The 26,618-nt window shown below is 40.3% G+C and overlaps 1 protein-coding gene across 1 annotated transcript in view; it reads right to left on the bottom strand.

Annotated features, from left to right (window-relative positions):
* The window catches only part of LOC131694260 (syntaxin-binding protein 5), a 2,823,745-nt gene that overhangs the window by 2,271,318 nt on the left and 525,809 nt on the right, over positions 1–26,618 (bottom strand). The window contains exon 5 of the mRNA XM_058982823.1: positions 15,072–15,135. Within this exon, the coding sequence (XP_058838806.1) occupies positions 15,072–15,135 (64 nt within the window). The remainder of the gene's footprint in view (positions 1–15,071; positions 15,136–26,618) is intronic.

The raw sequence follows: 26,618 nt of genomic DNA, 5'->3' as shown, positions 1-26,618 counted from the left end.
TAGCTTGTTCGAAAGGTGATCGTTAAAGCTATCTAAAAACATATGTTAATCTATATTGTCAATTTCGGCAGTAATTTAAAAAAGCTGCAAAAGCGCCATTTTTACGCATTCAAACATTCATATCTTGGAAACTAAACATCAGAATCAAAAACAAATTAATAGCGTTCATACTGTTTTTTAGTTCTTTCATTTAAAATTGGTTTGGATAAGACCGGTTCAGCCATTGCTGAGAAACACGAATGAGAATTTGTCCGTTACATACACACACAGACACACACACAGACATTGTCCCAAATCGTCGAGCTGAGTCGATTGGTATATAAGACTCGGCCCTCCGGGCCTCGGAAAAAATCTTGAAAGTTTGAGCGAATTCTATACATTTCTTTTATAAGAAATGTAAAACATGTTAAATATTACACTAAAAGTGTTTTATTTTAATGTATGTAATGGTTACCTGTTAACTGTTGATATTTCTTCATGCAGAAATGTGATGAACTTATAGAAAGAGCGTAGTATTCAAAACTTCTTGAAAACTATTACTTTTTGGAAGATCTACCAATTAGTATAAAATTTAAAAATATGTCCAGTTGTTGCTGGGAAACCTTTTTGATTTTTTCCGTGTTGCATACATGCTGACAAAAGAACATTATTTCCAAACCATGGGATTTTGTCGTTACTATGAGTAACGTTTTACAATAGGGTCCCCCTTTCAAAATTTCGGATGAAACAGAAGGTCGCGTTTTTGCGCTAAAAAGTCTGAAAAATGTTATTGATTTATAATTACTTCATATTTTTTTTTTTTGAAATAGGGATAAGCCCCTTTGAGTGAAATTTCATTTTGTAATCTCTTCTCAAAAAGGCATAAAAACCTAATTATCTTTTCAAAATATATAAGTATAATAAATTCTTAAACTAATTTAGCTCGCTTGGTTAAATAAAACCATAACAGCTAAGGTTCATTCTTCCTTTGTATGTAAAATGTAATTCTTGATTGTTTAATTCTTTCGATCAGTGAGGCGTCTTTAAATATCTAAACTTATATAAATTTTATGAAGTATTAAAGTTTAAGATTGCAACTCATAAGAAATTCAAATGAGTTTAAGGACAACAAAGTCTCTATTAGCTAATATATCTCTAACAGAATGAAAGATAGGTTTTCCTACAGAAGAGTGGGCAGAAATAAAATGGCGGAAATAAAATATGATTCTAAACACTCACATAAATTAGAAACAATTATATTAATGCGATACAAATTTGTCGGCTGTCAGCTTCCTTCTCCGAGCAGATTGGATAAGCCGGCTAAGAATTACACTACGGACTACCTGTTCCGGAGGTAAAAACCCACCAAACAGGGAACACCAATTCCATAGTGTCATGCGACCCGTGCTATGGGTAAAATTGTTGAGAGGGTTTAAAATATTCTCAATGGCGAACGTAGCCTGGGAAGTGTTGGGCGAACTCCCCAGTATGCTGAATTACGCAGCGGTACGTTTACTCTACGCACCAAAGTTTTTTAATCGATGATCCGCTTATTTTTGTTGGGAATGTCAATTTCCTACCCCTTACACTACAAATCCTATTCACCGACCCCTCTACGGTGAACTGTCATTCCATACCGGAAGCCTAATATTTTGTCATTCATTACTTATACTTACACGACATAACACTATTATATATATCGTTTTTTCAACCAAGTCGTTGGTTTTCTTTTATTTAATTCCGTTACCACTGCCTGAATTCCCATTAGGTTATGGGCCCAGTGGATTCGCGAGTGCCGGAATCGTTTTTTTATAATATAGAAATGGAAAGAGAAGCCGAAGTGGCGCGTGTTCCGCAATTCGACGGTACTAACTATCCCTCGTGGAAGTTCCGCATGCAGGTTGTGCTAGAAGAGCACGAACTTGCCGAGTGCATAGAGAAGGAGCTGGAGGAAGTTGACCAGTACGTCGTGAAACAAGAAGACACGATTGCCGTAAAGGCGATTGTTAGGAGATTTAAAAATTAAAATGAACAAACCAGTTACATACTTCGAGGACAACCAATCAACGATTCGTGTAGCTGAAGATGAGCGCGGAGTGGGTCGATTGAAGCATGTTGACGTGAAACAAATGTTCGTAAGAAGGGAGATTCAGCAAGGACGCGTTGTGTTGCAGTACGTTCCAACAGCCGAGCAGTTGGCGGATGTAATGACGAAGGGACTGCCCGCTGGGATTTTCCAGAAACATCGAGCAAATCTAGGGATGATGGATTTCGTAAATTGAGCGGGGATGTTGGGAATGTCAATTTCCTATTCCTTACACTACAAATCCTATTCACCGACCCCTCTACGGTGAACTGTCATTCCATACCGGAAGCCTAATATTTTGTCATTCATTACTTATACTTACACGACATAACACTATTATATATATCGTTCTTTCAACCAAGTCGTTGGTTTTCTTTTATTTAATTCCGTTACCACTGCCTGAATTCCCATTAAATTTTGCCGAATTTTTGTTGGCTGGGGGTTTGCTGAGACTCTCGGCTGATGGTAGTTCGGTGAAGTTTTGCTGTGTTTCGATTATCAAATTTCGATGTCTACAGACGAACCTGCCCAGAGGCCGTGTGGTGTCCGGCCAAGAATTGAGCCACTGGGTTCCTGCTCCCATGTCGTAGGAGGCGACTAAATGTAGGAGACCCTAAATCAAGGAGTAGTTCCGTGCCGAGGACTTGATGACAGAAGGGTCTAAAATATGCCAGTGGCTCGCTCGCTTGGTGCCCTCTAGTTGTTGTGCAATTTATGTTGAAAATGAAATGTACACTGTACACGAAATGTACAGATCAACAATGGTTAGAATAGCACAAATCAATCTCCAGCATAAACGTACAGAAATTATGAATTTATCTCAACTCATTCAGGAAGGGAAAGCTTAGCATTGGTCCAAGAACCGTATTTCCATAAAGGAAACTTCTATTTTCAAAATTACTTAACACTGCTTTCATTACTTACAACAAGACAGGCATGACTAACCCACGTGAAATGCTTCGTGTTATATGTTATATATATTTATATATATATATATATATATATATATATATATATATATATATATATATATATATATATATATATATATATATATATATATATATATATATATATATATATATATATATATATATATATATATATATATATATATATATATATATATATATATATATATATATATATATATATATATATATATATATATATATATATATATATATATATATATATATATATATATATATATATATATATATATATATATATATATATATATATATATATATATATATATATATATATATATATATATATATATATATATATATATATATATATATATATATATATATATATATATATATATATATATATATATATATATATATATATATATATATATATATATATATATATATATATATATATATATATATATATATATATATATATATATATATATATATATATATATATATATATATATATATATATATATATATATATATAGGAAGACCCGGGGCTGTTAAGGCAGCGGGGGTTATTCGGCCTCGATTTCTCAGAAAATAGCAAGACTTTCTGACTATCGTGCATATTCGTGGAACCGCAATTCTGAAACATTAATTTTGAGAGCTGAAGTTGATTCTTTGTTCTTTGTAGAAAAGAGATACAGAGTGATTCGTTGTTTTGCCACTCTCAAAACAAAAATCATTATAATGGAAAGACGTTTTTAATCCACCTAACAGTGTGATGAGACATTTCTTATAACTCTTATCACTCTCTTCGGATATTATATCGTTTGAGAACATTTAGAACTTGATGCTTCGCGATGTTTTTGATAACACATACTATATGGGATAGTGGCAGGACTCAGAGAATCGCTCAAATCAGCATAGGACAACATCAGTGCTAGAAAACTCAAACCAAATCAATGGGAAAGCGAAAAAATGGTCCATAAAATAGACATACATTTGAATTATTGCTAATGCTCTGTTAATAAAATATTTAAATTCCTCAATCAATGCTTGGGAAACTGAATTTTCCTAAAGGGGTTATATATTGTACTGAGCCAAAAAAATCGAAATTTCTTTTTTGAATCGTTTTGAAGTTTATACTTTACTCAAATTTCCAACGCGACTGAGAACGAAGAAATCAACGCTTTTTCTTGAAAAAGGCGATACTAGCAGTGATACCATTCAAAGAAAATCAATCCAGACTTGGTTTTATTTCCTATTTAAGAACTATTGTGTTTTTTACATCCTAGATTGCATGATTCAGTGATCGAAACCCAAAACTTCATAAAGTATTTGAAATTATTAAATTAAAATTTGTTTTTGCTATTGAAATTGACAAAATGATAGTATCGCCCCTTTGGCGATTGTTTACTTTTTCGGTCCCACCTATCAGCATTGAAGTATCGCCCTTACGTTTTTTTACAATAACTACCGTTCTACACCGCCGATTTCGTCCGTGTTTTTTCAATAGCGATCATTTAAGTTTTAGAAAGCAATATCGTAGAATCAAAATTTTAGATTAATTTGTTGCATTTCAAAGCCCTCATTCGCATGTATGAAAAAAGCCTTAAGTTTACATTTGTAAGTATCGCCCTTTTTACAAAAAAGCGTTGAAATGAAATCGTAACTCCTGATATCACGCTATCTCTGAAGTGCATGCGTGCATAGTTCCAAATTTTACTTAGACATTGACTTTTTCTAAATCTTTGCGGCGAGTTAAATCTGTAAAGAATACTAAAAAATAATTTCTATTCCAGAATTTTCAGTTAAGCAATTCGAGAGATCGTGCTCACCGCAAGCCATGAAAAATAGACTACGTTGTGAAGCGATGGTCACTATTTATTAAAAAATCAAGGGTTAAATAAAAAATAAAACTATTAAAAAATTTCAAATAGTTTATAATTTTCACAAACTTATTAGGAAAAATTGTTTAATAAGCTTTCGTAATATTGTGTAGGAAAAAAAGCTGAAAATTTCAGTATTTTCTCTATCTGCAACATATAAACCCTTAAGTATACCAATTAATTGGTATACGAATTGGAATAGGTTCGCCAAATTTTGGAAGAAGTCTATAAAATAACCCCTTGAAAACTACCTAAAAATTGTTGTAGTTCGATGCAATAAAAAAATCTCCAAAAATGAAATATACCTATTAATGAGAAACACAGTGAATAATACATCCCATAAAGACCAATTTTTATCAGGCGTATTTTAGGCTGACAAAATGGGGACATTGACTAAAGCGGGCAATTTTTTTTCTTTATAATAAACTGAAGCTGTTAAAATATTCTTCCCGTCCCTTGATGTAGTCTGATAACTGTTTCTACTTACTTGAAATCAGCGGCGTAGCCAGAAATTCGGTTTGGTGGGAGTTTGGTGAAAATTGATCATACTGTCCAAACGGCATAATTCCGAAACCGTAACTTTTGAATTTTTAAAATTATGCAGAATTACTTTTTCAGAAAATAGTAACAGAGTTCGTGTCTAGCGAATTTGTTGAGACTTTATTGTAGTCATGAATATTAGCCTGAAAAAATTCACCATTCTTGGACGATATACCGTCAAAATTATTTTATCAAATGATGCGCTGTTTAACGTTTGTAAAACTCATCGAAGATACTAAACCTCCGAAATTGGCCGTTTCAAAATGATGCTATCTTGACCTTAAATTACTGTTTTTAAACATTTGACCTATACATATAATTGGTCATACAACAAAAATCAACTGCTCATCAAAATCGATCAGAACCTGCTAAAATCGAATGGAAATCGTTTTTTTTTTTCATAAATTTCTCTCTACATTCGGAAAGTGTTATCCTCGTTATTAATCATAATACGTTTTCGTCTTAACTCGACGTATTCCCAAAAAAACCCGTCTTAATCCACCTAGTGGTACAATTGTGCTTGTCTCATTTGTCCAAACTACGATTCCATGGCTGGTTATGTTCAATACAATGGTGGAAATGAATATTACATGTTCAGTACGATTTGCACATACATACAATGGATCGACAGCCACGATCTTGAGATACTATGTGATACTGAAACATCGCTTGAAACCAGCGGCAGATCATGGAGAAAGATCCGGGAGGTCCAGGTCCTGCCGAAAATTTTCAACTTGTTAAGAAATTTTAAACTAGTTTTAATTTTAAAGTAGCAACCCCTCACTGCATATTCCCTTCGGGCCGGTATTGTCGATTTTTAGAGTGATTGCATAACCTTTCTATATAAGAAAGGCAAAAATGTACCAAAGTCCAAAGAAGTCAATTTTTATCAAACATCTCAATGTTTCATGCATTTTAAAGTCATTTGGCATCAAAAATGCAAATTTGATTTTGAAAATTTTTCATTTCAGTTTTTATGGGAATTCACTGTGTGATTGCACTCTTCAACTCGTAACTCCGGAACCGGAAGTCCAATCAATAAAAAATTCAATAGCAGCCGATGGGAAGGTTGTTACTTTCATTTGAGACTAACTTTGTGCAAATCGGTCCAGCCATCTCTGAGAAACAGAGGTCACATTTTTTTTCCACATACACACATACATACACACACAGACATTTTCCAATCTCGACGATCTCAGTCGATTGGCATATGACACTCGGCTCTTCGGGTTGGGATTAGATTGACGAATTTTAGAGTGAATGAGAAAAGCAAAAACATTTTTAGCAAATGTTGAAAGTTATGCATTTTTTTGGTGAGCAGTTCTATGTTTCATAGACATTAAATCAATTTCAACTTCGCGTCCTATTAAATAAAGACCCTTATTACAGTACATTTCTACAAAAACGAGCTCGATTTGAAAATAAATCTGAGCATTATGATTGATTACAGAACTCTGGAATTTTCTATTGGAATGTTTTCAGGCAGGAATTTGATATTGATGCTATTAGACAACTGTGAAATCAAGACCAATAGATCAGTTACATATCAGGACCCCATTCCGACAATTTATCAAAAGTCCTCATGACGTTTACAATAACAGGTTATCAATCTACGGATCAGATAATTGTTATTATAATATTGAATTAAATCAGTCTGCATCAATAAATTTTCAACTTCAATTCAATATTTTTTTTGGGTGTGGTGGGGTTGTATGGTGTTAAACCCCAAAACCTAACTCCGCTAGCGAATGCCGGATCTCAATAGTGGCATGTATGTAATAATATACGTACATGGAACTATTGAGAACCAGAGCTACAGGTCCAAAGCCCTGGTAAAGGAGGATGGTTGTGATGATCTGGGCCGAGGTCACCACGTAAAGCAAGGTAGGTCATAACCCCAATTCCAAGGCGTGAAGCGACCCGTGCCGAGGGATGAGTGATCGAGGGGGTGAAAAAGATGCTCGATCGTTAACGGAGCCTGTGGGGTACCTGGGCAACCCCCACAGTAAGCGTCCCTTACCACGCTAATACGGAGCTCTGGCGTGGCGGACATTTATTCTCGCGCTACTCGTGGGATTTGATATGGAGAGCAAAAATAAAAACAACAAACAATCGAAGGTGCCAAACCCCTTTGCTAGAGGTGATTTGGCGAGGTCTCCCCCCGTGGGAAGAGTAGTGGAGCGATGAGTGCTGCATCTGAAAGCACCAGTGACCCCCCAGCAGCGGTAGGAAATAGCCCTACCAACGCACCGGACGGGCCACTATCTGCGATGCGCAAAGTGGTGGAGCAGCTGGATTCAATAATCGAGTACACTAGCGCAAAGCAAAATATAAGCAAGGAGTTAAAACAGAGTCTCCTGGAACTCCGAAAAACTGTTCGTGTCGCAAGACAGAAACAGCAGGCTTATGCCAAGAGGGTGGAATGTCGGGAGAAGTCCGACAGAGAAACCCAGACAGTGGCCTCCAAGAAGGAGGGAAAAGAGAAGGTCGATACGGGCACTCAGACCTTCTATGGAGCAGCCACGTCGCTCGAAGCGGCGGCCGAGTTCCCCTCGAAGGGAAAAGGCAAGGGCAAGGGCAATCGCAAGACGACGAACGCGAAGCGCCCTAGGAAGTCGCCAGGCGAGGGTGCAAAAACCGACACCACACGGCGTGCAACCGTTAAGGCCAAACGTCGTCTGGGCGAGGTAAGTGAGGGCGAGAGTGACCTCGCTGAGCGGAGCGTTGGTACCAGCGACCCGGCACGACCGGGGCAGGGGGGCCCAAACCCCTGGACGCTGGTCACCAAGAAGAAGCTGGCACCGACACCGGAGGTACCGCGGCCCGCGAAGAAGACCAAGGACAGAGGCGAGGCCTTGTGGTTAAAAACCGACCAGGACAAATATGCCGATGTCCTAAAGTCGATGAAGGCGACCGAAAGCCTTTCGGCCCTTGGGCAAGATGTGCGTAGCGTGAGACGCACCAACTCGGGAGAAATGCTTCTGGTGCTGAAGCGAGGCGCACAATCTAGTGCGGTATACAAGGCCTTGGCCCATGAAGTCCTTGGTGAAGGCGCCCAAGTCAGGTCGCTATGGGCGGAAATGACTCTTCAGTGCAAGCATCTGGACGAGTTCACGACCGCAGAAGACGTCGTCGCAGCCGTTAAGGAACACTGCGACGTCACAATCGAGCGGGCCTCTGTGCGATTGAGAGATGGACCCTCTGGCACCCAAGAAGCCTACCTCAGGCTACTGAAGGCGGATGCCAAAAAGGTAACCGAGAAAGGGAAGCTGAAGATCGGCTGGTCGGTATGCCCTATTATCATACCCCAGCCGCCTTTAGTGGATAGGTGCTATCGGTGCCTTGAGTCCGGCCACAAAGCCTACGAGTGCAAGGGTATAGATAGGAGCAAACTATGTCGTCGCTGCGGCGAGGAGGGACATAAAGAGCGGGGTTGCACTAAGGCACACAAGTGCCTTATCTGCACCGCTAAGAAGCAAGCCCATAAACATGCTATGGGCGAACCTTCGTGTCCCTTCGGTGAGTTAAATAAGAAAAAGCCGTGAACGTCACACAGCTAAATCTTAACCATTGTGCAGCAGCCCAACATCTGCTGTGGCAGTCGGTCTCGGAGTCGAGGACAGATGTCGCCCTTTTATCAGACCCGTACAACATCCCTGCCGGCAACGGCAATTGGGTGTCGGACGGGTCTGGAATGGTGGCAATCTGTACAACGGGACGGTTCCCGGTTCAAGAGGTAATACACTCCTTCGCCGAGGGTGTGGCGATTGCCAAGATCAATGGGGTGTTCTATTGCAGCTGCTACGCCCCACCAAGGTGGCCAATAGAACAGTTCAACCAGATGATCGACAGGCTCTCGTCGGACCTAGTGGAAACCGGTAGTCATAGCGGGAGACTTTAACGCTTGGGCAGTGGAGTGGGGCAGCCGCTGTACAAGTAGCAGGGGTCAAGCGCCAATGGAGGCGCTTGCAAAACTCGATACTGTGCTAGCTAATAATGGCTCAGCTAGTACATTCCGTAGAAACGGAGTAGAGGCGTGGATTGACGTAACATTTGCCAGCCCGAGTCTGGCTCCAGGCATGGAATGGAGGATAGACGAAGGCTACACCCATAGCGATCATCTAGCAATCCGCTTTAGGATCAACTATGGTGTGCAGCATCCGAGGGCGGGAGATCCCTGTCAGGTACGCGGGTGGAAGTCCAATCACTTCGACAGCGAAGCTTTCACCGCGGCCCTGGGACTGGAGGCCAACACCGACAGTCTAAGCGGGGATGCGCTGATAGCTGTTCTATAACGCGCGTGCGACGCCACTATGCCGAGAAAAACACTGCCAAGAAACGGCAGATGCCCGGTATACTGGTGGAGTGCCGAGATTGCAGCTCTACGGTCAGCCTGCCTCAGAGCTAGACGTAGGATGCAAAGAGCTCGCACCGAGGATGCAAGAGAGAACCGCCGTGAAGTGTTTCGAGCTGCGAAATTGGCCCTCAACAAGGCCATTAAAAGCAGCAAGAGAGCGTGTTTCGACAACCTATGTGAGAGTGCCAACGCGAATCCGTGGGGTGACGCCTACAGGATTGTGATGGCCAAGACCAAAGGAGGCTCCTCACCCCCAGAACGGTCCCCGGACCGGTTGGCAACGATTATCGAAGTACTCTTCCCGTCTCGAGCCACAAGCCCCTGGCCACCTGCACTACGAGACAGTGCGGGCACGACCGAAATGGTGGCTCCAGTGACGAATGAAGAACTACTCGCAGTGGCTAAATCCCTAGCAATGAACAAAGCTCCAGGGCCGGATGGAGTTCCAAACAACACACCCAAGGCAGCGATCATAGCGAACCCGAACATGTTCAGGCTAGCTATGCAGAGATGCCTTGACGAGTGCAGCTTCCCCGATAGATGGAAAAGGCAGAAATTGGTGCTGTTGCCGAAGCCCGGGAAGCCGCCAGGCGACCCATCAGCGTACAGACCAATCTGTCTGATCGACACGACTGGCAAACTGCTTGAGAGGATCATCCTCAACAGGCTAACCCCGTATGCGGAAGGTACGGACGGTCTGTCAAGCAACCAGTTTGGCTTTCGGAAGGGTAAGTCCACAGTGGACGCTCTCAACTCAGTGATAAATACTGCCAAGATAGCGATCCAACAAAAAAGGCGAGGTATTCGATATTGTGCGTTAGTGACACTTGACGTGAAGAACGCATTCAACAGCGCAAGCTGGGATGCCATCGCGCTCTCGTTACACCGGCTTAGCCTACCGGTGGGTCTGTACCGGATCCTGGAAAGTTACTTCCAAAACCGCGTACTGCTATACGAGATCGATGCCGGTCAGAAAAGGGTTCCGATTACCGCCGGAGTCCCGCAGGGCTCGATCCTAGGCCCGGTGCTATGGAACCTCATGTATGACGGGGTTCTGGGGTCAAGATCGTCGGCTTTGCCGACGACGTAACCTTGGAGGTCTACGGGGAGTCAATCCCTGAGGTAGAACTAACCGCAGAACACGCGATTAGCACGGTGGAGGAATGGATGAGCGCGAGAGGCCTGGAGCTCGCTCATCATAAGACGGAGGTAGTTATCGTCAACAACCGCAAGTCGGCACAACATGTGGGAGAAGTCGCGATCACTTCACAGCGAAGTCTGAAGTCTCTCGGAGTCATTATAGACGACAAGCTGACCTTCGGCAGCCATGTCGACTATACGTGCAAGAGAGCGTCGACTGCTGTTGCGGCTCTATCGAGAATGATGTCCAACAGCTCAAAGGTGTGCGCCAGTAGACGTAGGTTACTGGCAGGCGTTGCCGTATCTATCCTCAGGTACGGCGGCCCGTCATGGTCAAGAGCACTGAGGGTAACCAGTTACCTACAGAAACTGGAGAGCACCTACCACGTGATGTGCCTCAGAGTGATATCTGCCTACCGCACGGTATCACACGATGCATCCTGCGTGATAGCGAGCATGATGCCAGTCGGGCTGGTCATTCGGGAAGATGAGGAGTGCTTTGAGCTACGTGGAAATAGGGGAGCCCGCGAGCGCACCAGGGTAACTTCGGTCGCCAGATGGCAGCGTGAGTGGGACAACTCCTCGAAAGGTAGGTGGACCCACCGGCTGATACCTAGCATATCGAGCTGGGTGGGAAGACCCCATGGGGAAGTTCACTTCCACCTGACACAATTCCTGTCAGGCCATGGCTGTTTCCGACAGTACCTCCACAGGTTCGGGCACGCCGAGGTCCCAGTCTGCTCGGACTGCCCAGGTGTAGATGAAACTGCCGAACACATACTGTTCGTATGTCATCGGTTCGATGTCGAAAGAAGAGCAATGCGTCTGTGGCTGGGACACAACCCCTGATACCCTTATTCAGCGGATGTGTCAATCGGTGGAGAAGTGGAACGCAGTCTCGGCTGCTACCATCCAGATTGCCAGTAGGCTACAGGTAATCTGGCGAACCGAGCAACAGACGACGGGCACGGCTAACTAGTGATTGGTTAGCTGGAGCAAAAAAGGCCAAGCGCAAAAAAGGGAGTGAATGGGCTGTTCATGTCGAGGCAGGTTTGGCGCAGCGAATGGCAACCGCGTAAGGGGTAAACCCAGCCACCCCGAAGCAAGACAGAAGAGTGAGTGTATAGGCGTATAAGTGGACTGCCTCATGCCAAGACGGGAGGGTCGTAGCGTAGTATGTTGGGACTTAGCTATCGATACCTCATGGCGTGGCAGAGGAGTGAAAGGGTGAGCATCCAAGTCAGTCTCACACGGCATGTTAAGGGTGAGCACAAGTCAGCCTCACATGGTATGGTAGAGGCTAGCACAAAAGTCAGCCTAGCAAGGAATGAAAAAGGTGAGCACACAAGTCAGCCTCGCATGGTATGTCAGAAGTGGGGCCTAAGAAAAATGTCCCACATGGGATGCCAGGGGGAGTGACAAAGGTACAATAGAGTGGCACGATTGAGAGTGAACCAGGTGATAGGGTGAGCACCCAACTCAGCCTCACACGGTATGGGTGGGGCGAGTTCAAAAGTAAGCCTAGCAAAGAATGAGTAAGGTGAGCACACAAGTCAGCCTCGCAAGGAACGAAAAAGGTGAGCACAAAAGTCAGCCTCATGTGGGAGTGTTTGAGAGTGAATCAAAGTGCGATTGAGAGAGCACCCAAGTAAGCCTCATACAGGACGTATGAACGCGTGAGTGAGAGTGAATGAGTACATTTAGCACAGCCATCCCCTCAGAAGTAATACCGAGAGGTAGTTCCTGGGAGGAATGATGGCGGAGCCCAATGGAGTTTAGTCGGTATTAATGGCTGGTCACCATTCGAGCCCGACAAGCCCCCAGTGCACCCCGTGTGGTACATTGGATCCTACCAATAGCACGTGTACTGGGCTAGGACGTAAAGGTCTTCTCCATTTAAAAAAAAAAGAAAACCCCAAAACCTTCTCTTTGCTACGCCGTTGCTTGGAGTTATTTATTTCGCTTTTCATTTTCCGATATGTTTCAGATCGATTGATGGTTATAAGTTAGAAAAATTGCAGTCAGAAGGTTCGCACAAATGAACATTTTTGTATTGATAAGTTATCAAGTTCCTTCCAGACAACTTGTAAGTGTTCGGTGATTATTTCTAGCGGTTGTAGATAGTAAAATGAAATACAAAATTTTATTTAACGAAATAATGTTTAGCTTATTTCAATGGATTATTACTATATTGAACAATAAATAGGCGACAAAGAGTAATCAACAAACAACAAGTCATAACTTTTAAAGTATTCAAAATAGATATTTAAAGCCTTTAGTAAAGTTATTCGCAAAAGTAAGAGCTACAAATTTGCTGAAGACATCATTTCGATATAATCACTTCCAAGAAAATTTGTGAAAATATCTCACACATAGGGGGATTAATCAGCAAAAGCACAATACCAAAAGAAAGGGCATATTACCTCCATTAAATTCTCTGGAGATATTATTGACCTAAAATAAGCCGTGTTGGCGTTAATAATAGATTACATATTTTTGGTCATATTTCTGGCAATGGGAAATGATAAAAATCTTTCGTCCGCATTTAATGTTAAATATCTCTTTTGATAATAGTCCGATTTCAACAATAGCTTGTTCGAAAGGTGTTCGTTGAAGCTATCTAAAAACATATAAATTATTAATCTATATTGTCAATTTCGGCAGATAATTTAAAAAAACTGCAAAAACGCCATTTTTACGCATTCAAACATTCATATCTTGGAAACTAAACATCAGAATCAAAAACAAATTAGTAGCGTTCATACTGTTTTTTAGTTCTTTCATTTAAAATTGGTTTGGATAAGATCGGTTCAGCCATTGCTGAGAAACACGAATGAGAATTTGTCCGTTACATACACACACACACACAGACAGACATTGTCCCAAATCGTCGAGCTGAGTCGATTGTCGATAAGACTCGGCACTCCGGGCCTCGGAAAAAATCTTGAAAGTTTGAGCGAATTCTATACATTTCTTTTATAAGAAATGTAAAAACACAATTGTTCTTAAATAGGAAATAAAACCAAATCTGGAAATATTCACTGTTGATTTTCTTTGAATGGTATCACTGCTAGTATCGCCCTTTTCAAGAAAAAGCGTTGACTTCTTAGTTCTCAGTCGCGTTGGAAATTTGAGTAAAGTATAAACTTCAAATCGATTCAAAAAAAAATTCGATTTTTTTGGCTCAGCCCTTTAGGAAAATTCAGTTTTCCCACCACAATTTAGATATTTTATTAACAGAGCATTAACAATAATTCGTTGGTATGTCTATTTTATGGGCCATTTTTTCGCTTTCCCATTGATTTGGTTTGAGATTTCTAGCACTGATGTTGTCCTATGCTCATTTGAGCGATTCTCTGAGTCCTGCCACTATCCCATGTAGTATGTGTTATCAAAAACATCGCGAAGCATCAAGTTCTAAATGTTCTCAAACGATATAATATCCGAAGAGAGTGATAAGAGTTATAAGAAATGTCTCATCACACTGTTAGGTGGATTAAAAGCGTTTTAAATAGTGAAAATTGGTAAGCGAGGAATAAAAATACAAAATGTTTAATATCTCCGTCGCTCGTGAACGGATTCTGACAATATGTAGCTTGTTCGAAAGGTATTTTTACAAGGTTTCTAATTAGTGTGGGACAACATTGCTTTGTCGAAAGTTATTTACTGAAAACCTGCAATGTTTTGACAAAATGACCCATATCTCAGAAAGTAAACAACATATCGAAAAACAAAAATAATAGTGTCAAATGGCAACGTTAGGCCTTTTATTTGAAACTCATTTCATTAAGATCGGTTCAGCCATTGCTGAGATAATTACATGACATTTTATACATACATACATACACACATACAGACATTGTCTCAATTTGTCGAGCTGAGTCGGCCTCGGAAAAAGTTTATAAAGTTTGTGCGAATCCTATACATTTCTTTTGTAAGAAATGTAAAAATATTTCATTGCAAACAAAAATGACCATGACTTTTGAACATTTTGAGACAATCTTTACGCCTTTTGCGCAAATTTTTTTTTGTATTTTCCAAATGACTTTATGCTAAATGGACTGAAAAACACACAACCGCCACCTCCTCTACAAGAATTACATTTTAATGATAGTACTCAACAGTTATTGCATAATGCAGCTTACCTTATTGGCGTCTAATGGATTATCGGATAAATGTATAACAGATCCCGGATGCGTTTTTCTGGTTCTGCAAAGAAAAAATGAACTCATTAGTTATTGGTAAAACCATATCCTGATAAAATCGATTATTTAAGCGGCGAGCAACAGATCATATTACCCGAATAAGTGATGGAATTAGCCTTTCAACTTCGTCTCATCAGAATCCGACACTGCTAGCTAGCGCTGGATTAACGCTAGCTCCAATAACGAAAACAGTATGCTTCACGATGTACTAGCTCTCGTTAAACCAGATTAACTTTTAAAACGGGGTTAACATATTTTGTAAGCTCCAACAAGGCCTAAACCGTCAGTCTCTTCTCAACCACCAAAGGCATCAGTCACAATACCAGAGTGCTCTCTGCTGCTACCCAAGCCAGCGCAAGCAGTTGCTTTTTTCTTGTGTGCTTTGTCTGAAGAACCAAGGGAACCGTTACTATTATTCTATCAAGATGACTGAGTCTCGACAACAAAATGTGATTCTTCGGGCTAACAAGGTGACCGTCTTTCCGCATAAGACCGGTGATGTGGAACATTTGCTGAAGGAAAAAATGCAGCTTAGGTTTTCAGACGTCAGTTTCATCCAGTTGGAGCAAGTCAGACACGCGGTGCTGATAACGTTCAACAAATTCGCCCAGGCAAAAAGATTCGTTTCGCAAAACAACTTGAAACACGTTCTGGATTGTTACACCGCAAAAATCAAGATCCCTGTGTATATGGATAACGGAAACGTGGAAGTTAAATTACATGATTTGGCACCACGTACTTGCAAAGTGGCCATTAAAAGATTCATGTCGTATTTCGGAGAAGTGGAATCCATTAAGGAGGATACGTTGAGGAACTACTTTCCAGGTATTTCAAATGGTGTTTTTGTGGTGAGAATGCGGGTAGACATTCCCTCCTACCTTACCCTGCAATACACAACAGAAGGGGGTGATACCATTATACAGCGAACTCTTTGTACATATCAAGGACAAACTAACACGTGCCAGTTCTGTGAACAAACGGCGTAAAACCCTGCCCAGAAACGGCTAAGAAAAGCTCATCTACAGAAAGAAATACACTCAGTCTCCAATAGCATTCCCTGAGCCACAAACAGTTGCCAAATTTGTGGCTGCTGTTCAAGCAATAATGACAACTGCGAAAGCCGCGTCAAGTACCACAAACTCAACAGCTAATTCCAACAATGAGGGAGCTACTAGTAATGACGGAGGGTTCACGCTCGTGACCCGGAACATTTGTTGAAGGAAAAACCTGTTTTAATCCATCTAGCGGTGCAATTGTGCCTTTCTCATTTTTCTAAACTATTGCACGGAGGCTTTTTATGTTCAACATAATCGTGGAAATGTCTATTACATTCTTAGTACACTTTGCACTTATACACAATGGCATGCCAGCCACGAACTTGATGAGCTACGTGTCGACGGTGAAACACTTGAAACAAAAAAATATCATACTCCATTAGCCTAATCAGCATTAGATCAATGTTATCTGCTTGCTAACTCATTTTGTCATGCGGGGGTGGGTATGTGAAGAGGGCGAAAGTCCCATGAACGACTCCCCAGCTTAAATTGGTATGCTTTGTGATATAGTGGTGGTTTAAAGACGATGGGGTTGAAAGGGAGGGGTATGAGGGCTGGATGGGGTGGTGGTCTGAGGGGTGATTTAAGGAGATTTTTAAAGGAGGGGCGCGATCAGTAGAGGGGGGGGGTGTAACCCCTCTCCGTGAACCATCAACTACGCCCCTGTTAGAATCCAGAAACCCTAAACGAGTCGAAAAAAAAATTTGGCCGGGATTAGGTTGACGTTTTTCAGAGTGAGAAAGGCAAAAATGTGCCAAAATCCAAAAAAGTGAATCGTCGTCAAATTTTTTTTCGAGTTTGCATCAAATCTCGACGTTTCATGCACCTTGAACACATTTAGCATCAAAAATAAAAATTCTATTTTTAATTTTTCCTATAGTTTATATGAGAAATTTCTGTGTGGCCGCACTCTGAAACCCGTAATTCCGGAACCAGAATTCCGATCGATCCAAAATTCAATAGCAGCCGATGGGAAGGTTGCACCTTTCATTTGAGACTAAGTTTGGGCAAATCGGTCCAGCCATCTCTGAGAAAAATGAGTGACATTATTTGACACATACGCACATACATACACACACACATACACACACACATACACACACATACATACATACACACACATACATACATACACACACACATACAGACTTTTTCCGATCTCGACGAACTGAGTCGAATGGGATATGACACTCGGCCCTCCGGGCCGGGATTAGGTTGACGTTTTTCAGAGTGATTGCATAACCTTTCTATATGAGAAAGGCAAAAATGCAGACAGAAGTTAGGAACAACACCTGATCGCGAACATCAAGGCAGTAACCCCGATGACGACCCGGGCATGTGCGAAGACGACAGAGATAAAAATGACCTCCATGCTGACGTGGATGCAAATATTTCCCCGACACGGAAACGGATCTCAGCGCGCAATGGCAAGTCGCGCGTACGGGATCGATCTTAGCATTAATTGTTTATCATTTTTATTGTTTACATCATGTAAATATATAAAAGACGGCTCCGTGAAGCTAACGCCTTGAGCCGTGCCAAATAAACGAATTAAAAAAAGGCATAAACCAGATGGTATTTGTATAGCAGCGTTTTGGTCTGCTACAATGTTAAAAAATAACAAATTCAAGTTAAAGGAAATGAGTAACTTTATTTTTGTTTTTATTTATTCAACACTGCTCAACGAGTTAGCATAACTGAGCCGGACCTCTTTTAATATTTAATTTAATATTAATATTTTACAATACTGTAAAAATAAAGAATTTAATGCATTTTATTTTTTATTTGAAGCATCTTGTTGACGCTGCTTGCTGCAGCGTGTTGAGATTCTATTCCTTGGCGGTGGGGAGTTGTTCGCCGAATCTTGGGGGTCATTTGGTCTACCACGTTGTCGTACTCGTCCGTGTCCTCATCTGTGCTACTCGCATGCTGTTCATAATCGGTTGTTATAGTTTGTGCCTTGATCGTATGGGTCGCTATTGTGTGTCCGTTTTCTTCAGTTTTCGCTTCATTGTAGTTGTTGCTGGTTGTTGGCTTAGAGACATTAGACACTATCGTTGTAGAATTGATATTCTGTAGTTCAAACATAATTTTTTGTGAAGTAGACGAGAAATGATGAAAAACTACGTATTTGGTTTGCTTCTAGCAGATCAGGGTCGATTTTTATGACAGTTTGAAGATTTTCTCAATTTTGGCCATTAAAAATGGATTTTTATATGAGAAAATCGGAGTTTTTCTCTTCAAAACGGTATATCTCAGGATGCGCTCATATTATATTGGGACGATAAGTGTTTTTTATGTAAAGATGTCTGTGGAACGCGATGGCATTAAAATTTTCAAAATTAAAATATACGTATTGAGAGAAAAATTAACTTTAAATATTTAACTGGAAAAATTACATAGTTGGCAACACTGTCGGCAAAAAATAATATTTTTTTCTAGACTCCTTGAAAAATTTTCTTCAAAAGCCATCTTTTAGTTTGATTCTAGAGTAAATAGAACCGGAGATATGATCAAAAGAAAATCAAGGGTTTAGGCAATTTTCCAAAACGGGGGGTGCTCCCATGACACGAGGGGTGGTTCAATTGACACAAAAATTTGGGTTTTTATATATTGGCCCTAGATGAACAATTCCTCCAAATTTTGTTCAAATCCGTGAAGGTCGATTTCAAGTTTGCATCTTTTTTGATCACTTCGCGTGGAATGACCCGTATACATATGCATGTTTTCATTTAGTTTGAAAACGCGCTCGTTGATTTTGTGGTTGTTGTACCATCGGTTGAAACTGGTGCTATGATTGCTATTTTAAACTTTGATTAAAATGAGTTGAAATATTTCGATTTGAATTCAAAATGACCTGCGAATATCATTCTAATTGAACACGATACCTGTCGACATGGTGTAAGGACATTTATACTCATTATCATTAGAAATATAGTATAAATCACAAACTGAGAATTAAAATCGTACATGTTTTTTATGTATTAAGATTTATATTTTTGTTTGCATTATGGCAGACAGAGAACATTAATTTATTTCTGTAACTTTTTGCTCTATGGTGAAATTAGCAATTGTTACCCTCAAGATACCTACTAAATAAATTCAACAAGCGTCTTTTGGCAGAGTCTGGCAGATTCTTCAACAAGTTGAATTTGATTCTATCTGGCCCCGGGGCTTTATTGTTACATGATAAGAGAGCAAGTGAGAACTGCACCATCGTAAACGGTGTTTCGTTCGCGGTATTGTAATGCGACGCGGCGCGGTAGATTTTCTGTGCCGGGGCGGAATCCGGACAAACCTTCTTGGCGAAATCGAATATCCAACGGTTTGAATATTCCACGCTCTCGTTAGTACTGTTTCGGTTTCGCATACGTCGGGCCGTGCCCCAAAGAGTGCTCATCGATGTTTCTCTTGTTAACCCGTCGTTTGGCGCCAGTAACTGCGTCTCTTAGCTTTCATTAAATTTTTCATTCGCTTTTCTAATATCGCGTACACTCGATAACTAGCAACTAACCCGTCGTTCCGGAAGGTTTTATACGCGGCAGCTTTCTCCGCGTACACGTCTGAGCACTCTTTGTCCCACCACGGGTTGGGAGAACGTTTTTGGGTGTTCACGTCGGGTACTCGTTTCGTCTGAGTTTGAATCGCGCTATCGAGAATCGAGTTGGACAAAAACTTATATTCTTCCTCCGGGGAAGTACCTGTGTTGAATCGATAGTTTTGGATATCTCAGCAGCTTTCGTGTGAGGTCATAGGGAACATTGATTGGTGCCGATGGTCTTGAACCAGTGGTGATTGCAATTACAATTGGTAAGTGGTCACTACCGTGGGGATCAGATATTACCTTCCACTTGCAATCTAACCGTAGTGATGTCGAGCATAAAGATATGTCCAGTGCACTTGCTTGTGCAGGTGGTCTAGGGATCCGTGTCATTTCCCCTGTGTTCAGAATTGTCATATTGAAGTTGTCACAAAGGTCTTGAATTGTCGAAGATCGATTATCGTCGTATAGACAGCCCCACCCCGTACCGTGAGAGTTAAAGTCTCCAAGAAGCAGGCGGGGCGAGGGAAGGTGTTCAATCACGTTGGAGAATCTTCGATATCCCATCATGGCCCTAGGAGGAATGTAAATAGAAGCAATGCAAAGATCTTTGCCTTTGATTGTTGTTTGACAAGCGACAACTTCAATGCCTGGCGTGGAAGGGAGGTTGATTCGATTGAAGGAGTAGTACTTTTTGATCCCTAAAAGTACCCCCCATATGAGTCTTCTCGATCCAAGCGGGTAATGTTAAAATCGTGGAAGTTGAGGTTTATATTAGAAGTTAGCCATGTTTCACATAGGGAAAATGCATCACAATGATTGTAATTTAGCAAGTGTTTTAATGAATCAATTTTGGGGATAATACTTCTGCAGTTCCACTGTAAAACAGTGATCAGATCCCTGATTCCGTATAATAAGTTAGCCATCGAAGGATACGATCGCTGTAAGGAGGGGCCATTGTTCAGTCAACTGTTTTAAAAATGTTCTTACTGTTGGTAGAATAGCAACCAGCAAGCTTTTCAGAGGATCGGTAATGTTGAAAGCTGTGAATATCCAGTCCACAATGTCAGAAAATTTAAGGAATCCCGTTTTAGGTTGAGTTTCTGACTGTAAAATTGGAGCACTTGGGATTTTTGGTGCCCGGGGAGCGCTGGGAACTCCTGGTTGTATCTCAATTTACCAAAACCAGGAGGTATTATCTTCGGATGTGTACCAGCACTTCCAGTTGATGAATTATTTTTATTTTGTACCCTTGTTTGGGACAACCTAGGACCCTTACGAGGAAGTTCAGGTGAGTTTTGATTAGGTCTTTTCCTAGAGTTTCCAAGCGGAGCCAAAGAATGCCCCTCGCAAGAGTCGTTAGAGGCGTTATCGTCAGTTGGCAAGAGAGCGAATGGGTTTTCGGAGATAAGTGGAACAGCTCTTTTAAGCATTTCTGCGTAAGAGCGTCTGGAGCGATCTTTGGCGGATCGCTTCAGTTTATCCGCGCGAAGTTTGTACGTTGGGCATGTCAAAAGTGCATGCGGATTCTCCCCACAGTAAACAACACTCAGCGGGCCTACTGCAAGTATCATCCGCATGGCGTTCCCCACATTTACCGCACCGTTGCTTGTTGCTACAGTAGGTGGCCGTGTGACCTAGCTGCTTGCAATTGAAACAATTCATGACCCGCGGTACAAACAGGCGTACAGGTAGACGAGCTCCTCCCACTTCAACGTAGCTCGGAAGTGCAGATCCGGCGAAGGTTACGCGAAATGGATAATAATTACCATCTTCGATGGACTTTGAGTGCAATTGCTTGCACTCCAAAATCTTAACTGATTGAAGGTTAGGGTCCTTAACCGTTGTGTGTCCGACGCGGTACCCGGGTACCTTTTTAAGTTTCAATTAATTAAATTCCTATGTTTTATCCATAACGGGAAATTGAAACTTTGTGACATCTTAGAACTTCACTAAATCAAACTTTTGGGTTAATAATATTGTTGATATAGTAAGGGTGGGAGTGAGGAGAGGCTCCTGAATTTTTTTACTACGTAACAGGCCGACGTGGGTACCCGGGTACCCACAAAACTAAAATGTCCGTAACTAAGGTAATATCCAACCGATTTCGATACTTTTGACCGTTTTGGATTCAGGAACTCATCCACTTTTGGACTTGGTAAAAATAAATCGGGTTACTTCATTCAGTTCCCGGGAATTCGGGTTTCCGGAAGCAGGTTCCAGTGCTAGGGTATTATTTGCGAACTTCAATGGAATACTAGCAATATGGGTATCAAAATTCTTGGAATTGCATCAGTAGGCTGTATCTCGTGGTTTTGGAACCATTTGGTGATTTGACCCCGGAACGGACATTCCGGAGCAGGTTCCCGTGGGGCCGTGAGTGGCCATTCCATTCCAATTCCATTTTTCAAATTGCCATAGGGTCCCGTAACAATAAAAACAGACTTCCGAGACAATTTGAAGAGTTTTGATACTCATATTGCTAGTACATTATTAAAATTTACAAATCATATCCTAGTACTGGAACATTACTCCGGAAAATCCGGATTACTAAAAATCAGATCCATTATTCCGGTTCTATTGTACAGAATCAAAAAGTGGATCAGTTCCTGAATCCAAAATATTCAAAAGTGTCCAAATCGGTTAAAGGAAGCCATAGTTATGAGCATTTCAATTTGTGGGTACCCGGGTACCCTCGCTGGCCAGTTAAAGGTGTTTTTTTTGTTGGACACATAACTGTTAAAGCGGCCAGCCCCATCATTCATCAGATCATCGACAGTTAGACCCGCATCACTTACCACACCGTCGATCTCCACATCACGAGAAGGGATGTAGACGCGATACTCCAGCGTAAAGAGGCTATTGCTAACGATATCATTGGCCTGTTTCAAGTCAGTAACGACTACGCGCAGTTTATCTGACTGAACCTTTTTAATCTCGGTTACGGCCGAGTAACGTTTTGTCAGCTCCCGTGCAACAGTTATGCTGTTTAACGGTTTATTTTTGGGCCAAAAGTATACCACCCAAGGACCAGCGGATCCATCCTGGTAAACCTTGACTCGGGGGGGGGGGGGGGCTGTGCGACATTGGGGGGAAGTGGATCGACCATAACATTATCTGTCTCAGTATCAGATATACGTTCTTCTTCCCCATAATATTCGTATTCGGAGGGTGATCCTTCTGTTTGTTCCGTTTTGTTGCGGGAGCAACACGCTCGACCGCACTGTTTAACTTAAATCAAAATAAAAAAATCAAAAGCAATAAAAAGAAAAAAAAATCGATAAGAAAAGTAAAAAACGAAACACTTCACCAGTTGGTTCCTGACGAGCTGGTATGTGAATTGATCCTTCGTTTGTTTTATCCGTCACCCGCGTGACCTTCACACAATAGAGCTGATATAGCTCGTCTAAACAAAGCCGTCTTTCAGGCAAGAAAACTGTTTAGTAACTTCGCTGCACTACTTTCACCGATATCGCAGGTAATAATTATCGCTCGCGGGACTGTTTATTAGTAATGCTTTACTGCAGCCTCTGCCACAGCAAGCACCTTCGTACTACCGAAAAAACTAAACCACACCGGAGAGAACAAAAAGCACTTGTTTCCCGGTACAAAGTTGGGTTACGAATGACTTTTCACTGCTGATCTAATTCAATCAAGAATTGACTACTAAGCCCTCCTTCAGCTTGAAGATTTTGATATCCGCCGTCGTAGTCTTAGGTCTCATCAATTTTTGCGAATCCCTCGTGCCAGAACCAATCACTCCTACAATGAATCATTTACCAGTATGTGTCGCCTATTTAATCGTTGTTCTGATGTTTTCGATTATCACCTGTCTAGTGATGTCATAAAACGATTGATTCGCCGATCCCAATCTAATAGCATTAGTTTAAACATTAGTTTCTAGTTATTTATTATGCCTATGTTAATGATAATTTATTTGGTTACAAGTTATTTAATGACATATATCATTTCACGGTGTGTATAATAGAACAATATTATGACAAAAAATAAGTATCGCTGAATTGTTCATTATTAGATGAAAGAAACTTTTACCTTTAATTTAAAACTAATTCGGAAATAATCCACCGAGGGATCCAGAACAATTTTTTTAGTTCAAATCTAAATATCATATGAAACATACTATATTAGGCTGTACAAAAAAATCAATGTGCGAAAAGTCATGGTGCTATATCGATGATGAAAGATAAGCATATTTTAAGTACTTTTATAGAACAAATCAAGTTTCTAAAACAATCATCTAGAGGTTCAACAAATGAGATTTCTGAAAAAGGTCTACAGGAAAATAAAAAAATATTTAAAAAATAATCGGACTTCGAAAAAAATTACGAAAACCGCTTATATACGACAATTTTACTCATTACTTTATTTTTGAGTAAAATTGTCGTATATAAGCGGTTTTCGTAATTTTGTTCGAAGTCCGATTATTTTTTAAATATTTTTTTATTTTCCTGTAGACCTTAGAGAATAAATTCCATTTAAAAGTTTTTCACAAAAAGTGCTTATATCAATGATAGAACAAAACGATCAATGATTAAAGCGAAAATAATATTTTTTAGTCAATTATGAAGAAAATTCTCACAAATTAATATTTTTTTCATCAAACCAAAGGCATGCAGTGGAAAGTACTACTCATTACAAAAGTTTTCGTGAATAAATATTGTAAAAATTCGGTCGGGAGGCTGAGATATAGCATTTTTCAAGCAACCATGAAACTTTGTCAAATTTTTTTAATTGATCAATATCTCAACCTTAACTTGACCAGTGTAGGCATTTTGGGTTTCAAATAAAAAGGATTTCTCTCTATCTTACAAAATTTTTCTATATGTGGAATTTACCATCTTATTCTAAGGAATCTTATGGAATTGTGCATGATCAACAACTTTTTCGAATAAGAAGTGATAACTTTAATGATGCTATAACCAGTATAACATTCACGATTGATTAGATTTATTTATTAATGTAGATGTATGATAACTCTTATAATAAAACACTCAAATATAATTTTAGGAACGTGTCCACTGGAAAACAGACAGAGAAAGAATGACCGGAACGGTGAGAATGAAGAAACTTTAGCTATTGTATTTCCGCCTTGGGGAGATCTGATTTTCAAGCATTTGTTGTTCTTTTATTGCACTTTAATTTGTTTATAAAGTGGTTTGCCCGTTTTGCCCGCTTAAAAGTTATCGCCATTGGAAAAAGAGCTATTTTCAATCAAAAAGCGTGAATATCTCCACACATACTAGCGATAGCAAGTTTCCGTCTTCGGCAAAGTAATGCAGTTTAATAGTCCAAATAATATTCTAGAACATTTATATACTGGAAAAAATCTAGAAAAAAAACTTATGAGGAAAAAACTGTTTATAAGGGGCCTTTAACCAATAATGCACCATATCTCTAAAAACCGCTTATATCAGTTGTAATTTGACCGGTGAGCTCGCAGTTATTGAAGATGCTGGTCCCTTCTTTAAACCATAGAAGAATTAGCTCTATTTTTATATGAAAAGCTTCATTCGCGTCTTTTTATTGGGGCGGATATGCTATGCGCACTTTTACCCCACTGTCAGTTTTTTAACTTATTAAATTGTTACGAAAATTACTGAATTTTTTTCATCAAATCAAATATATCCCGCAACGAACCATATATTGCAAATTTTTAGGGTACTGTAGTTTTATAGATCCAGATTTATTCAAACAGCCAATTGATTCCCAAAATTCAAAAAAAAACATCAATTCAGCGAAAAATGGTCCTTTCCCCCTTAATTTCAAGCCACTAGGGGAACCCGGGGCTAGTTGGCGGTTGGGGTAAGTTGCCGGAATCCCCTTTTCTACGTTTCTATTAGACATAAAGCGCTGTCTCTCGTTGTGAATCTCAAGTAATGTGAAACGCATAATCCAATGTGTTTTTGTTGTAAAACATTTTGTTTTGTAGAAGCTGTGGACAATATTGTGTTTTGAGCATACTTTGAAAATTTTCTTAATTTTAAATATTTTGTGTTATTTAAGGTGGTTTTCAATATATTCCCCGAATGATTATATTTTTCGATAGTGCTTGAAAAGAGCTTTCAGTATCCGTATAAATATTACACCTATCCATACACAAAAGCAATTTTTAAATCCTTTTTTATAAAAAGTGCGGTTGGGGTAAGTTGGCGGTGACGCACACGGGGCAAGTTGGCGGTACTATTTACAGTGCAAAAATCGTCATCAAATATTTTCATTTCTAGAATTCACTCCAAAGTAAGAGAAACTTTTTGTTGTGTCTCTCGTCAATGCAGGGGACAATTATTTCGGCCAATCGCCTGAAGAATTTCAAAAATTTGCTTTTGAATATGGAGTACGCGTCAAAGTCAAAATGACGGGGTATTGAGACTGAAATATAATGAAAGGTGTCGAATAATAAACAGTTTTATTGAAAAGACAATCGGAACATTTCAAAAGGACCACTGATGTAATCGAATTTCCATTTGGTTTCTTATTTTTTGGCATTCTGCCATCTTACCCCACACATACCGCCAACTTACCCCGGGGCTGGGGTAAGTTGGCGGCTTTTCCGCGTCACATATTTTTGTCTCTAGAAATAAAGACAACGTATGAAACATTTTCATAAAATTCAGAGATGTTGCCAACAGTCTGCCCTTTCATGCAACGTTTTCTATTTTGCAAGATCTACCAAATTCAAAGCGGTAAAAAATGAAAACTGAAAACACCGCCAACTAGCCCCGGTCTCCCCTATATTCAAACCTTTCATGCTTATATGTGCGATTAGTTGACTTAATGATATACTAAATCCATACAGAGTTGCCAGGTTATAACGCTTGTATGCTTCTAATAGCGGTAAGCTTGAAGCTAGTTGGTACCGCTGAACGGTAC

Source organism: Topomyia yanbarensis, chromosome 1 (assembly GCF_030247195.1).
Source record: "Topomyia yanbarensis strain Yona2022 chromosome 1, ASM3024719v1, whole genome shotgun sequence".
Lineage (NCBI taxonomy): Eukaryota > Metazoa > Arthropoda > Insecta > Diptera > Culicidae > Topomyia > Topomyia yanbarensis.
This window is presented reverse-complemented; position numbering and strand designations above follow the sequence as displayed.